General features: G+C 45.0%; 1 protein-coding gene across 1 annotated transcript in view; it reads right to left on the bottom strand.

Annotated features, from left to right (window-relative positions):
• Positions 1 to 15,767, bottom strand: part of SMC4 (structural maintenance of chromosomes 4) — a 28,011-nt gene that overhangs the window by 11,588 nt on the left and 656 nt on the right. Inside the window, exons 2-6 of the mRNA XM_066556633.1 lie at positions 15,550 to 15,745; positions 14,292 to 14,470; positions 13,570 to 13,761; positions 11,839 to 12,015; positions 1,738 to 1,902 (exon numbers count right to left, since the gene is read on the bottom strand). Coding sequence (XP_066412730.1) covers positions 1,738 to 1,902; positions 11,839 to 12,015; positions 13,570 to 13,761; positions 14,292 to 14,470; positions 15,550 to 15,706 — 870 coding nt within the window. The 5' untranslated portion in view covers positions 15,707 to 15,745. The remainder of the gene's footprint in view (positions 1 to 1,737; positions 1,903 to 11,838; positions 12,016 to 13,569; positions 13,762 to 14,291; positions 14,471 to 15,549; positions 15,746 to 15,767) is intronic.

The raw sequence follows: 15,767 nt of genomic DNA on the forward strand, positions 1-15,767 counted from the left end.
GCTTAGTCCTTTTAGCACTCAATACACCAATAAAAGGCTACAAAAGTATGATTTTTAAGGGTAGCAGTGATGCCTTGAGAAGGCTGCCCTAGAACAGAGCTCCAGAATAGAGCAGGGATTCATTCCAAGGATCTCCTCCATGGATGCACCTTGGGCAGCACCAGAGCCCAGCCAGGGCTGCACCCAAGATGAACCAAAATGGCCCCAAAATGCACGAGCGCTCCCGGGGTCTCTGCCTGGGATCAGTTCTGCTCCATTTGCACCTTGCAGTTCATTGTCCCATTCCAGCTTTAGCCCCTGCAGTCCCACCCTGCTTGTTTTTCTCTCTCCAGCCCACGGGGTTTGTGCTCTTGGGCTGAGATTTGGATCATTTGTCCTTGGTGCCCAGCTGGAGCAGGAATTGTTTTGTCTCCCTGCTCTGTGCACAGAGCTCAGCATCCCCTCATGTGAAGCCCAGACCCGCACACTAAAGCAGCACAGAATGGGAAACACAGAAAAGCTCAAACCTGAGGCATCAGCAGTAATTCTGTGTATTTTGAGTTCCCCACAGGGCTGTGTGCAGAAATGCTGTGATTTGTTTGGGACGTCCCAGGAGTTCCCAGAGTCACTGGGTTGGAAGAGACCTTCAAGACCATCGAGTCCACCCCAGCCCCAACAGCTCAACCAAACCCTGGCCCCCAGTGCCACATCCAGGCTTTGTTAAACACCCCCAGGGATGGGGACTCCAGCACCTCCCTGGGCAGCCATTCCAGAACTTTCTCACCCTTTCTGTAAAAACATTTCCCTGCTATCCAGCCTGTATTTCCCTCGGTGCAGCTCGAGGCTGTGTGCTCTGGCTGTGTCAGTGCTGCTGGAGAAAGAGCCCAACCCCAGCTGAGCACAGGCACCTTTCAGGAGCTGTGAGAGCGATGGGGGCACCCCTGAGTCTCCTTTTCTCCAGGCTCCCTCACTGGCTGCTCCCAGGATCGGTTCCACCCCAGCAGCCGCTCCAGGGTTGATGTTCCACCCCCAGCGGCCGCTCCCAGGGCCGGTCCCACCCCAGCGGCCGCTCCCAGGGTCGGTTCCTTTCCGAGGGTGGCTGTCCCACCCCAGCGGCCGCTCCCAGGGTTGCTGATCCATCTCAGCAGCCACTCCCAGGGTCGGTTCTGCTCCTAGGGTTGATGTTCCACCCCCAGCAGCCGCTCCCAGGGCCGGTCCCACCCCAGCAGCCGCTCCCAGGGTCGGTTCCATACCCAGGGTTGCTGTCCCACCCCAGCGGCCGCTCCCAGGGTCGGTTCCATACCCAGGGTCGGTTCCATACCCAGGGCCGGTCCCACCCCAGCAGCCGCTCCCAGGGTCGGTTCCATACCCAGGGTTGGTTCCATACCCAGCAGCCGCTCCCAGGGTCGGTTCCATACCCAGGGCCGGTCCCACCCCAGCGGCCGCTCCCAGGGCCGGTCCCACCCCAGCAGCCACTCCCAGGGTCGGTTCCTTTCCTAGGGTTGCGGTCCCACCCCAGCGGCCGCTCCCAGGGTCGGTTCCATACCCAGGGTCGGTTCCATACCCAGGGCCGGTCCCACCCCAGCACCGCTCCCAGGGCCCATGTCCCACCCCAGCACCGCTCCCAGGGCCCATGTCCCACCCCAGCACCGCTCCCAGGGCCCATGTCCCACCCCAGCACCGCTCCCAGGGCCCATGTCCCACCCCAGCACCGCTCCCAGGGCCCATGTCCCACCCCAGCACCGCTCCCTCTCTCACCTTCTCGCCGCGCTGCTCGTTGAGCAGCTCCACCCGGCGGCACAGGGTGTGGATGGGCTCCTTGAGCCGCGCGGATCCGATCAGATCCTCCAGGTACTCCAGCATCCCCTCGTCGTGCTCCGTCTGCCCCTTGGGCTTCATCATGGCAATCTGCTCCACCTCCCCCTTGGGAAACAAAAGTTTGGTGGGTCTTTTCTTAGTTTGTTGGTTTTTGGGTTTTTTTGGGATGGGGAAAGTATTCTGAAAAAAAAATCTATGGAATGAGTATGAGATGTTACAAGAAAAGAATAAAATAAGGCAGCGATTAAAATTATTCAAACTGGAATATCACAAAATAATTAAGGTTGGAAAAGGTCTCCAAGATCAAGTCCAATCTTCACATTTATTTGGGAAAACAAAGATCAGAATAAAGAGAAATTTTCTCTCCAAGGTGAAGTGGAGCCACCTTTCAGGTCTGACCGTTGCTTCATTCTCTAAAGATTCAAAATGTGTTTCCACAACCTAAAAAGAGAAGAAGAGAATAAAGCAGGTCCTTGGCAAGAGAGTTCAATCAGGATTGAAATCCCTGAAGGGTCTCTTTAGAAACACAAAGTCCATAAAATCCTGGCTGCTGGATCAATTGGAATTGGAATTAATTAAATTGAGGCTTCCTTGGTGGAGAAAGAAAAGGATTCTTTGGGATGAGGGTTCCTTTGTGTCATTTCCCTTTATGTATCATGTTAATTTCAACTAATTTAGGTGGTATTAAAAAGAATTTCAATTTTCAGAAAGAAGATTTAGAAAGGATTAAACAGAGCCAGTGACAAGGACAGTTTGTGTTACTGAAAACCCAAAAACTCTCATTTTTATTTGTTGCACATCTCAAAAAGCAGAACACTCAATTTGTGGATAACTGCTGCTGGATTGTGTAAAGCCCCAGTTTGCTCCCTTGCCACCAAGGTGTGGATTCTGTCCCCAGAACTGCCTGTGAGCCCTTGGGGAGGATCTGTGCAGCCTCCCAGAGCCTCTGATTGTCAGCAGCCTTTCTCCCGCTGGCATTGCAGCATTTCCTCTGATTCCATCCACCAGGAAACAATCCCAGCAAGATGGAACTCAGTCAAGCTGGTCAGCACTGAGAGGTTTCTACACTGGCTTCACAGCCCTGGTGTTCAGTGCTGGAAAGCACAAACCCACCTTGGATTTAACAGGGGAAAATGGCAATTATGGACAAGCAAGGAATTAATCAAATTTCTATTCTTTGGCTAAATACAATTAACCACCTCTAAGAAAGATGATGGTGCAGTTGTGGGGTTTCTCTATGTGAGTTCTTGAATTATTTTCTTATTGAAGGCAAAAACAAGTGTATTTAGAAATTATTAATTAAATAATAAGAGTATGAAGTATTATTTAATATATATACTATTCAGTTAATATATAAAGAAATCTGTTTAGTTCAGCCCAGATTTAAGAAACAAAAAGAAAAAATTAAAATATATTTTTCCAGAAAAGAAATTCAAAGTTTCCTTGACTTGATAAAGGAGAGTGAAAAGGTTGTACCTGCTCTTCTTGCCAATGATTAACAGAGCAAACAGATTTTACAACTGCTAAAACTCCATTTATGTGTTTCCTAACTGATTACCAGTGCTCATTGCTCGATGCCTTATTTGAGCAGTGAATTTAAAAGCCCCGAAGCTCCTTGCTCTGGGTGACTGTAGAGCTGCCCTGGTGGTGAAAGTGAAAGCAAGGCGGGGCAGGCAGACACTGAGGAGCAGGGAGGGCAGGGGCTCAGAGCTGCCCAGAACCGGCGCTGCAGCTGTGCCCAGGCTGCAGCAGAGCCCCTGCACTCTGCCATCGCTGCCCTCTGCTGCTCTGCCGTGGCCCAGGGAGCCAGGACAGGGAGCAGTGGCTACAACAGGCAGGAAATGAGGCTCTGCTCACACAATCAAAATGGATGTCAAGAGCCAGCCATGGGCGATGCCAACGGGGACCAAGCAAACCTGCACAGGGGCAAGGAATTCCTGGGACAGCCCAGCCTTGGATTTGGGCTGGAGAAGCTCCAGGGTGCCTGAACTGAGACCTTGCAGTGCCTGAGGGAGCTGCAGGGAAGATGGAGAGGCTGTTCCCAAGGGAGGGAGGGAGGGAACACCCAGAGGGCAGGGATGGTGGGAGATGGGGAATTGTTCCTGGCAGGGTGGGCAGGCCCTGGCACAGCTGGGGCTGCCCTGGATCCCTGGCAGTGCCCCAGGCCAGGCTGGACACTGGGGCTGGAGCCCCTGGGACAGTGGGAGGTGTCCCTGCCATGGCAGGGCTGGCACTGGATGGGGTGTAAGGTCCTTTCCCACCCAAACCACACCAGGATTCCACATTTCCATTCCCACCAAGCCCCGTGGGAAGGTTCTGCACTCAGTGCAAGAGCTCTGCATGGAATTACAAACACAATCCCAGCTTCTGCAGCATGTGGAGCCTTCCCCATCCCCATGGATCCACGGGGCCAGCCCCAGCTCTGCAGCAGGCACACACATCCCAGCAGTTCAGCTCCACAGAATTGCCAGGAACACCCATGGGGATCCTACAGCAGCACCTCCTCTGGGGAAACATCCCCGAGGCATCAGCTGAGCCCTGGGGCAAAGCAGGACAGAGCAGGCTGTAAAATAAGGGAAGAGCCCTCCTCAGCTGGAACTGGCTGCTCTGGTGAAAAGCATGAGGAATAAATTCCTGCAATTTGCAACCTGTGTTTCTTTGCACAGCTAAATAATTTACAGCTGTGATGTTTAAGAGACTTCCTCAATTTAAGAATTTAATTTTCTATTGTATCTAAGTAAAGAGGACAAGTTTAAAAGAAGTTTCAGGACTGGCAACATCAGCAGCACGTTCCAGCATTGGTTTAAAATTCTGCATTTGCCCACAACCCCTGTATTCTCTAAAAGCAGGAACACAGCTGAGCCTCTAGCACAGCTCTGACCTGAGCTCTTCTGGCACACATGGAGTGGAGCTTTTAACAGGGTTTTCTAACTGCCTGGTAAAGGGAAGGTTTCACCTACTCATGAGGCTTTTCCTGCAGTTGTGGTCCAGAAACAAGAGCCTACAGAGGTAACTGCCATGTGCTGTGTTCCAGAACATTCCCTGTGGGACTGGCTCCTGTTCCCCAAAGCTGTGGCACAAAGTGCTGACCCCAGCAGGGATCCCAGCCCCAGAGGTGGGACTGGGACTGTGGGGTGCTGGGACAGTGCTCAATGGGAATGAGGCAGCTTTGGGATCCAGCCACCACAACCCATCCCAAAATTCTGCTGTGGGGGAGACAGGGATGGCAAAAAGGCCCTGGCATTGAAAAATTACTGACAGCAGGCTGAGAACTCTTCATGAAGAGCAAACCCCACTTTTTGGGGTGGAAGGGGCCTTAAGGAGCACTTATCACTATCCAGGGTGCCTTGGACACTCCAGGGGCAGCCACTGGGAGTCCCATCCCAGCCCTGCCCCCAGGCAGGAATTGCTCCCCAGGATCCCATCCCAGGCAGGAATTGCTCCCCAGGATCCCCTTCCAGGCAGGAATTGCTCCCCAGGATCCCCTCCCAGGCAGGAATTGCTCCCCAGGATCCCATCCCAGGCAGGAATTGCTCCCCAGGATCCCATCCCAGGCAGGAATTGCTCCCCAGGATCCCATCCAGCCCCTCCCAGGCAGGCTGAGCTGTCCCTGCACAGCCTAGGAAGGTGTTGGTTGTTCTTGAGGATTGCTTGCTCTCCCCATCCCTGAGTATTTGGGATAAAGCTTTGGGAAGGCCTGGCTTGTGCCCAGACTGTCACTGCAGCATGCCCAGAGCTCTGTCAGTGCCCCACAGGTGATTCTGGCACCAAGGGGGTATAAACAGGACCCTTCCCAGCATTCTGCAGTCTCAGTTTCTGCTGGCTTTGAACAGCTTTGAACAGCTGAGAGCCCTGGGATAGCCTGGAATTCAGGAGCTGGGAATGCACCCTGGAGCTCAGGGCACTTGGGGTGGTTTCTGAGGGGAATTTTGTGGTGCTCTTGTGCTGCTTGAGGTTTGGGTTGTTTTTGTGACTTTTTAAGGGAACTCTCCACCACTGATCAGAGATGGAGAAATGTGACATCTGACTGAAGTGAAAATCCCAGCTGTGCTCAGAAGAAATGGCTTTAGAGAAAGTATTTCCTGGAAAATGCAACACCATGGAGCAGGAAAACCCTCCCTGGCTGGGGACAGGGCAAAATACTTAAATTGATTTCAAAAGAACAGAAATTGATTTCAAAAGAACAGAAATTGATTTCAAAAGAACAGAAATTGATTTCAAAATCCCATTAAACTGCCAGAAAATTTTATGTGACACAACTGTGACTATGAGATTTGGTATTTTTAGGAATATTTAGGATTTTTAAGACCATTTTTTGAAATTCAGAAGAATATTTTAGTAATTTCACTCTAGCAGCAGCAGCATATTTTTATAAGAGCAAAGCTTTCAAGGCTTTTTGAACCCCCATAAAAGGGAGTTTTCTTATTGAGACCAAAATCTTTGAGTCTCAGCAAACTTCACTGTAATCCAACCATGACAGCTGTTCCAGCAGAATTCCAACTGTCCTGGAAATTAATATTTAACAATAATCATACCTTGGTATTGCAACTTCTCAATATGTACCCTTTGCTTTCTAAAGCAAGTATTCCATCAATTCTTTTGCAATTTTGTGGTATGACATGAATGAAGTGGAATTAATATCTGAATGCAGTGATTGGCACATAATTGAATTTATCAAGCAGCACAAGATTAAGGGGTATTTGGGATAAAATAGTGCTATAAATACATGAGTGATTAAAATTTAATGTAAGCAGTGTAAAAACCACCTTGATTTGCACTTTTGTGCAGGATTAGAGCAGCCAGAGCTAAAATCTGCTATTTGTTTGTCCACATGTAAAAAAACCATTTAATTCAAATTACACCCCAATTTCTATCATTTTCTGAGCTTTTTACCATGGAATTGAGACAAAAGTGACCCAGCACAGGACAAACATTTCTTAAGAAAAGCCAAGTTCTGTTTGACTCTGTTTTCCAGAGCACAGCAATGTTTCACTTCTCTCAAACATGAAGCAAATGGAGATAAAAAGAGATTTTGCAAGAGCTTCTCCAGGAGCTGAAAACTGCTCAGCATCACCAGGAGCAAAGGCAGAGGGACAGAGGATTTGTGCAAAGGAGAAATCCCATGACAACACCTGCACTGTTTGTTAGAAACTGTTTAATTTATCTAGGGATTTCAAAGAGAGCAATCCCAAGCCCAACTCCTGCATTTCCTTTGCTCTTTACCCATTGGAACCAGCACTGGCACAGAGCTCCTGCTCCTGAGCTCAGCTTTGGGCTCCTGCAGCCCCAGTTCCACCTGTGGGACACAGCCTGGAGGTGCAGCAGCAGCCAGGGTGAGGAACAGTCCGAGGAAAAGCAGCCTGGGTCTTGTGGAATTTGCTTTTCTCGCTGCATTTTTACTTCCTGCCTGGTTTGTGCCCTCAATTTCTTGATAGCCAGGCACCAAAAGTGCATTTTTCTCTTCAAAAAGCCTTTAGGCAGCAAAATGAGAGAAGTGTCTCCTTTCCTCTGTCTGCAGCTTCCACTGTTTTCACCCTCTCTCCCAGATTTCCATTTTTAATTTTTCTTTATGTGCCCACACTTGGCTTTGGGTAATGGTAGCTCTCATTTTTAAGCAAGAGTACAATAAAGAATGGCAGAAATCAATCCTACATTTCTGCATCTCCAATTTATTTATTAATTTTAGCTCATCCCACAAAGCTTTGCCCACGAATTGAGCAATTCTGCACACATGGATTTTGGAATATGGATGGAGAGAGCAAATATTCCCATAATTCCCTCATTATCCCTCTGCTGTAACACAGCTCTGGGAAGTTCCAACAGATTGTTTTGAGATTTTTTTTCCCTTGTAATTCCATGTTATTGTTGCTGTTATTTAATGTTTGCTGTCCTGTCTCATTTTTGCACTTCAATTTTACCACATGGTGAATATATAGGGGGAAAAAAAAGCACCAGAACCTCCTTTCCAGGAAAACTCAGGGGGAAATCAAATCAAATCCAAAATAAAAACACTTCTGAAAATCTGCAGTGTCACCAGTGGCCAGAGATGAGGAAAACCTCAGACTGAGCCTTTACACAGCTTTCAGTTGTGTGCACAAACCTCCAATTCTGCATTCTGGAAAGTTCCCAAGTTTTAAGGACATTGCTGTGTTTAATATCAGAGCACAAAGTGAGTGCAAATCCAGAATCACTTTGGAATTGAAGTCAGGAACATTTGATTTGTTATTGGGGTGTCCTAAAGAAAATATTCAGTTTTCACTTCTTTTCTCCTGCCATTTCCCATGTTTTTCTGCAGGATTTCCTACAGGAACAACCATCTCTTCACCCCCCATGCTGGCAGCACAGCTATGTATTAATCCCATTTATAACCCCATTTATAATCCCATTTATAGCCCAATTCATAGCCCCAGTGTCCCATCAGGAGCACAGACCTCAACAACTGGGAATTTCTGCTTTATCTCAAAGAAGAAGAAAATCTCTCCCTCATTTCCTCCCCATTCCCCTGGAAGTGGCTCCCACATTGTTTCCACACGGGAGCAGGTGAAAAACCTGACAGAATTTCCTTCCTGGCAGCCTCATCTTGCCACAGGATAAAACTGAGCTCCAAAATACAAAATAAAACCAGTTGGAAAATGCACCAAATAAAACCCCTGCAGTTGTTTAGACCTAAGATGACAGGAGAATATTTAAATTAAGTTTATCAAATATATTCTACTAAAAATCACTGTATAATTAGGACAAAATGGACTTAAAACAATTGGAATTTGTTCATAAGATTGTGAACTAAGTTGAAATAAATGTCCAAGTTTGTTGCCATGAATGCAGAGGGGGTTACCTGGGCAGCTCCACTTGGCTTTCCCCCCCTTTTTGGGGACTCTGCTCCTCCCCCTGCCCATGCCAGGGGTGGCCACAGGTCCCAAACGCTCCCCCTGCAGCCCAGGGCTCCCATTGCCTCCCTGTGCTCAGGGGACAGCACCAGAGGCTGGGATGTCAGAGCCCCTCGGGGTCACTGCAGCGAGCAGCACAAAGGCCCTGGGGCCCTGCAAGGCCTCCAGCCAAAGCTCATTCATTGATTGATGGATGGATTTGTTCCTCTCCAAGGTGAGGAGCACAGCAAAGCAGCAGCAAGGTGCCAGGTTTTCCCCCAAAATCTCCTTTTTGGAGTGACAAGGTGCAGCTTTGCCTGCTGCAGTTTTAGGCTGTGGCAAGCTCATTAAAAATGCAACATATTTGTGATTGCTTGAAATGATAATTATTAGAATAATGCCAAATAATTCTCTATTCCTGAAGCAGTGAAAGCACTAAAGGGAAATGGATTAAAAGCATGGAGTGTTGGAGTTCAGGGTCCCAGAAGTGACAAACTCCTCCTGTTCTCTGCTGGCAACATCCCACTGGAACCAGATTTCTCTCCATTTGCAAGCTCAGGCACAGAATTTGTAACTTTGCTAGAATTACTCAATTACTCTCACATTTTCTGGTTTCCCACAGGTGGTTTTTGGGCTTTTTTTGTGATTTTATTCACAGAAGTCAGCAGCAGTTTGATTTGAATATTTTCAGTTTGGCATCAGCAGAAACACCTCTATCAAAACTCAGCTTTCAAATTTTACCTTAAAAAGCACCAAAATCAGCAGAAAACCACTGCAAAATAGGGGGTGAAAGGGGGAAAAGGAAGCAAAAAAACCCCTGAAGCAGCCTTCTAAAAAGCAAATATTTTCCATTGAGTAATGGCAATTATGTGAGCAAGATAAAATCAAAGCTCTGAAGGTGTTGGTACTACATGTGGGACATGTTCTCCTACAACTTTTTCATTAGTAGTGACAGCAAATGTTCTGTCACACACCCAAACCACTCTTGAGAATCCTTCATTCATATTTTTTCCCAAAATCCAGAATACAAATGAAATATTTTAATTACACCCTATTGGTATAGTCAAAAATCAGATATTTATAATTGATTTTAAATGATAAAGACTTGGTTAAATTGAGTTTAATTAAACTCTTAGTTTTGCTGCTAAAAACCAAAAAAAAAAGTAAAAGCCAAATCAACCTGTTACTTATCCCTTCAATTTTAAATTATTTGAAAAATATTAGGGGGAAAAATGCAATTCCTGTGATAACAATCCACAGCCTTAGATGGTTTTATTTCCTTCTAACTCTAAATTATTTTAACTTCTAACTCTAAATTATTTTAACTTCTAACTCTAAATTATTTTAACTTCTAACTCTAAATTATTTTAACTTCTAACTCTAAATTATTTTAACTTCTAACTCTAAATTATTTTAACTTCTAACTCTAAATTATTTTAACTTCTGACTCTAAATGTTAGGATTTGGGGGTTGAAGCTGTGCTGTCATTGTGTGGAAAGTATTGCCACATTTCCCAAGTGGAAACACTGAATTTTGTACAGTCAGATCAGTGGATTTCACTTTCAAAAGGCAAAGGGAAAGGCCCTGCCCTGTCAGAGATGCTAAAAAAGGCAGAAAATCTCAGTGCAGCTTGTGAGACAAAGCCTGGTGTGATGAAATATGAAAACTGTGGTGGGAGAGCTCTGGTTTATGGTCAATTCTTGCTGTACTTCCCTTGATTTCCCTTTGGAGGGTGGAAAACCTGAAATTCCAGCTTTTAGGAATAAAAGGGATGTTCCCCTCATTCACACAATTTGTGGGAGGAGAAAACCAACTCCATTTTGGGGAAAAAAAAATATAAAATAAATGAAGCTTTCCATATTCTCTTCCAGATGTTGCCCTCCCCTGCTGCCAGTGCTCTCTCACTGAGCTCTGGGGTCTCTGGGCCAGCATTCCCACCCTGCTCCATCCTGCACTTTCCACTTCTCCCTGCTGGAAATTCTGGCCAAATGAGACTGCAGAACAATTGTATTTATTAAAAAAAGGATGTGTTTACTCCAAGTTGTTTTCTTGGAGGTGCTTCTCGCTCCATCTTGAAGCAGAAAACACAGGAATGAAGTGTTGGAGGAAATCATTAATTGGCATGGAGACTTGCAAACAGAGATATCCTCTTTTTGTGGGTGTAGCTGTAAAAAAGGCCTGCACAGAAAGCCTGGAGGAAGTGAAGCAAGCACAGCCACCCAGCTACAAGTTCTTGAAATATTTTGGTTTTTTAGAGGGGAACTGGAAGCTCCTTTGACAGAATCCAGCCTAAAATAAACTCTATTAAACATTTCAGACCTTGGGAAGCTCCCACTGATCACTGGTTTCTAGGCCAGAGTTGATTTGGGACTTGGTAGTAATTACAGGTAATGGCAGAAATAGTTATTTAATAGAATTAATATTTAAATACTTGTAGCTTAATTTACATTTTAATTGGCTGGCACATAGCAAAATTCTCATAATTTAAAAACTAGGAAAAAAAAAAATAAAGTTGTTCCCTTTAGCCTGACTTTAAAACAGCAAAGAGATGCAAGCAAGCCTCAGAATGTGAAGGTCAAACATGAATATAAATGATCTAATATTGACAAATTGTGATTCATTTTACAGTGTGGGCTGTGAACTGTAATTAGTTTTGAACTGTAATGAGTTATGAAGGTTGGTTAAAAACATTTCTGGAGCTGGCAAACAACAAACACATTCGGGGGATTTTTCCTGCCCAATCCATTTCCCAGCCTGGTGTCTCAGCAGAGCTGTGGCTGTGGGAGCACAGCAGCTGAAGCAGTTGGAGAATGCAGCTTTCAGTCAGCCCTGCTGCAGTTCAGAGCTGAAGCCCCAGGTGCTGAGGCTCTGCCACGCTGAAGCAGCACAAGAATATTGGGGTTGAAGCTTTCTCTGACACTCCAATATTTACGTGCTGCTAGGGCGGAGCGAGCACAAAATCCCCTCCTGGAGAAAGGGCCAGGGATCCCTGTGCTCCTGAGCCTTCAATTCCTGCAGCAGCAGATAATGATTTGCACCCTGAGCAGAGCATGCAAACCATGATGTGCTGCTACAGCACTTCAAGGCCTCCAAGGCAGCTTTTCAAAGCTGCATTTTTTAGAATTTTACCTGGAAATGCAACTTTCAAATGGGTGTTTGTTACTCACACACCAACCTGGAGAATTAAGAACCTGTTGTGATCCAGGTCAATCCCGTGGCTTCGGAGGAGCACCCCAACATCTCTGAATGTCTTTTTCTTGCCATTGATGTAGTAGGTGGAGGAATTGTCTCTATAGGCAGTTCTAGAGACACAGAATTTGCTGTCAGGAATGACTTCGTAATCATCTCCTTCCTGCTTTGGGGAAACACAAAGCCAGAGGAACAATTACTGTGGATGGGAATTCACCTCCTATTTCACAATTAACCAGATCAGTTTCGTCATGGCGTGTTTTTAGCATGGACTCTTGAGTTGTAGAAGTGGGAGCTGTCTTAAAATTGCATTTCTTGAAAAGAGAGAAAAACAACAACAAAAAACCCCTTGGAGAAGTGAACAGAAAAGCCCTGAGCTGTGTTCCTGAGGTGCCTTTGGCCCTGAGAGGGGCAGGAATTGCCTGTGCATGGCCGGGCTGCAGGGCTGCGTGTCCCTGCAGAGCTCCCTGCGCTCCCAGCTCCACAGCAGCTGCACCAGGTAAAAAAGGCAAAAAAAAGTTAAAGATGGGGCAAATGGGAGAGCAGCAGCTTCAAAAGACAGCTTCCATTCACCTTCCCTTTTACCAGCCAGAATCAAGCTGCTGCCAGGCTTCCAGAAGTTAAAATTCACCCAAATTAACCCCCAAGAGCTCTCAAATTGCTCTCTGGTTTGAAATCCAACTCAGCTTCTGGATGTTCACACAAAGACAAAAAAAAAAAAAAGTTTAAAAATTTAAATAGATGAATTTTTTAATCTGGGTATTATAAACACAAAAAGAAAAAAAATAAGTGTCTTTTCAAACAGGTCCTAAAAAAGGCTGTAAATGCTCCACTTTATTAACGCCATTTTTGGAATTTCAATGTACACTTCCCCCTTTTTTGGTTGACCCTAAATTTAAAAGTTTGAATGTGTGCACAAAAAAGCAATTTAAATTAGGAGAAATAAATTGTTTGTACCACAATTGCAATAAATCAACAAAAAATGCTAAAGTTTTTATCAATACACAAAGCAGCAAGCAAAAGAAATATTTTTTTAATTTGCTAACACTTTCTATTTCATTCTAACAAAATATCAGCTTCAAAAAATTTTAGTGGTAAAATGTGGGCTCCAGAACTTTTGCTGAGAAATCAGTTATAAAATTACAGGCATATTTGCAGTACATAAAGTGTAAATAAGTTCCAGATTCATTATGTATTTTTCTAAATTTAAATAACCTAAAATAATTTCAAATTGGTTTGAAAAGTTTTTCTTAAATAGCTTTTATTTCTTAATGCATATATTTGTGTTATACACTACATATATTGTGTTATACATTTAAGAATATCTAATATGTCCAAATATAGATTTATAAATTTCCATGAATTCTTTTAATTGCAGAAATAAATTTTATTTACTTGAGGTAAACAAGATTACAAATTAAAACGAGTTCTTGTTAAAATGATGATTAAAAGTTGCTAAATTGTTTTCAAACAGAAATCTACCACATATTAGTCCTGCAAATGAAAGAATCTTTTAATTAAACAAATTAAAGAATCTTGACTAAGATTTTAAGAGCTGCCCTACTCACCAGAGGATTTTTCAAGTTAATTAACACTGATGGTTTATATCCCAAAGGTAAACTAATCATGCTAGGAAGTTTTCCCCAGCTCCAAGGAAAATAAGCAAATCTGAAAAGTTGTGCAGCTCCTTAAGGGAAAAAGCTGGGATCAAACCCACCTTGTCAGTGATCTTTTGGAAGTGAACTTCCACAGAGCAGCTGGGGATGTCCTTGTGCTCATCAGAGTTGTGGATCAGCACCGAGAGCTTTTTGGATCGGATTTTTTGGGCTCGATAGCCAAACACAAACAGCAGGGAATCGATGATGTTGGATTTGCCGCTGCCGTTTGGCCCAATAATGCACGAGAAACGCTGCAGAGAAGGGTTGGGGAAAAGTCATCTTCAAAGGCAAAGAAATCCTGCACCCATTTCAAGCACGATTCTTCCTCGTGCCTGCGAGTGTCTGAGAGCTGAGCTTTGGCTGCCAAGGTAGAAGGGAATAAAAGCCCCAGAGCTGAGCTCAGCTTTCCCAGCTGCACCGCTTCACCCAGAGCCCTGCACTTTGCAAAGTTTCACGCTCAGCCACGTAAGTCTCTTGTGGGCACAAAAAAATATTCTCTTGCTTCAAACACGGCCCTAAAAGTTCCCCAGCAAACGAAATCAAGAGAAAAGAGAGCTTTTCTAAGCTGTGCTGACAAATTAAAATTGCACAGCATTGCAAAGTTGCACTTCAGTGTTTTCTCTACTTAATTTAGAATATTACTATCAAAATATTTCTAAACCTTAAATATTTTTTCAGTTATTTTGAGGTCAGCTTAGATGAAGAAAATGCAGGAAGGAATAATAGCACCCAGTGAAGTCTTACCTTCGGTTCAAAAGTACTTCAGGAAAAAGAAAGATACCTTGTGAAAAGGTCCCAGAGTTTTCTCCCCTGCATAGGATTTGAAGTTCTGGTTTACAATGTGGGTGATCATGAGGCGAGGAGCACCAGGTTCACTGGTCATTGCTGGAGGTGGGGGAGGAGGGATGCTACCCAAAATCTCTTCTAAACTTCGATTATCCACCACCTCATCTGAGGCTGCTAAAACCCATCCAAACAAACAGAAAGATAAAAAAAAAAAAAAGAAAAAAACCAATGGTAAGCTCTCAGTGATTTGACACCTTTTAAAATGCTGAACCAAAAAAGCAAACATCATTTCTGTCCGAACCAAACTACATTTTGGCCTGTAGTTATTAATATGAGCTGAGTGGAATTAAAATTCTTCTCTCCACAAACAAAATGTTTTTTAAGAGCTACTTAAGATGTCCCATCGCTGGGTTTGTTCTTTCATTATGTAATTCTTATTCCAACATACTTTAACAGGCCCCCTGCAATTCCAGCAGCTCCAACCATCACAATAAATCTGCAAATCTGAAGCAGGCAAAGCCTTTCTAATGAATAAGTGCAAAGCCACATTTCAGAGTCACTGTGCAAGATTTGGGGATCTCTCACGAGGCTCTGAAAGCTGCAATGACAGCACGGCTGCTCTGCAAAGACAGGAAGTTTGTTACGAAAACAAACTGGCCCCCTGGATATCAGCAGAGCAGCTTTTCCCCAGGCACCAGCAATTCCTCCTTCCAACGAGCAGCAGTTTTTGCCACCCATTTCAATGTATTTGTCAAATACCTGCCTTGAACAACTGCACATCTGGCTCCCTAAAGTGTTACACAGCTGCTGGGTTTTGCAGATTTTTTTTGCTGTGAAAGCTCAACTCAAGGAACTCGAGAAATTACACAGCTTCATGAAAAAGAAAGTCAAATCATTTTAAGAGTTAAGTAAATAAACTTGACATTTATTCCATTCCAAGGAATCCCATACCATTGGCTGCCTATAAATTTGAAAAATCCTGCTGTTGTACCACAACCTTCAGTAGAATGTTGCAGATCAGAGCTCCGAAATAGGCTTTATTAGGAGAAAGTCTACAAATGGCTTTTGCACTTGGACTGGGCCAAACCCTTTAACTCTTTGCGGGCTCTTTTGACCATTTTAGAAGCACTTGGAAATTGCCAAAGTGCTGCTTTGTAGAAGGGAAAAGAGCAAATCCCTTCGGGAAGGGTTTGGAAATCCAAGTTGCTGCTGAGGAGGCTCAGGGAGCAGCAGCACAGGCAGCCCAGACCTACCTTGGGGACGTTCCTGCTCAGGCTCCCTGGTGCCTTCGTTTTCCACTTCCATGGCCATGGAGGACTCCTCCAAGGGCTCCCTGCCCTTCCCACGGGCTGCACTGGAGGTTTTGGTGCTCTTGCCTGGCACGGTCCCTGTTGGCTGCTCCCCTTCCATTCCAAGCAATCAAACAACTGAAGGGCTCTATCTCCTTTGCTAACACAAACAAGAGAAGCCC

Source organism: Molothrus aeneus, chromosome 10, assembly GCF_037042795.1.
Source record: "Molothrus aeneus isolate 106 chromosome 10, BPBGC_Maene_1.0, whole genome shotgun sequence".
Taxonomy (NCBI): Eukaryota; Metazoa; Chordata; class Aves; order Passeriformes; family Icteridae; genus Molothrus; species Molothrus aeneus.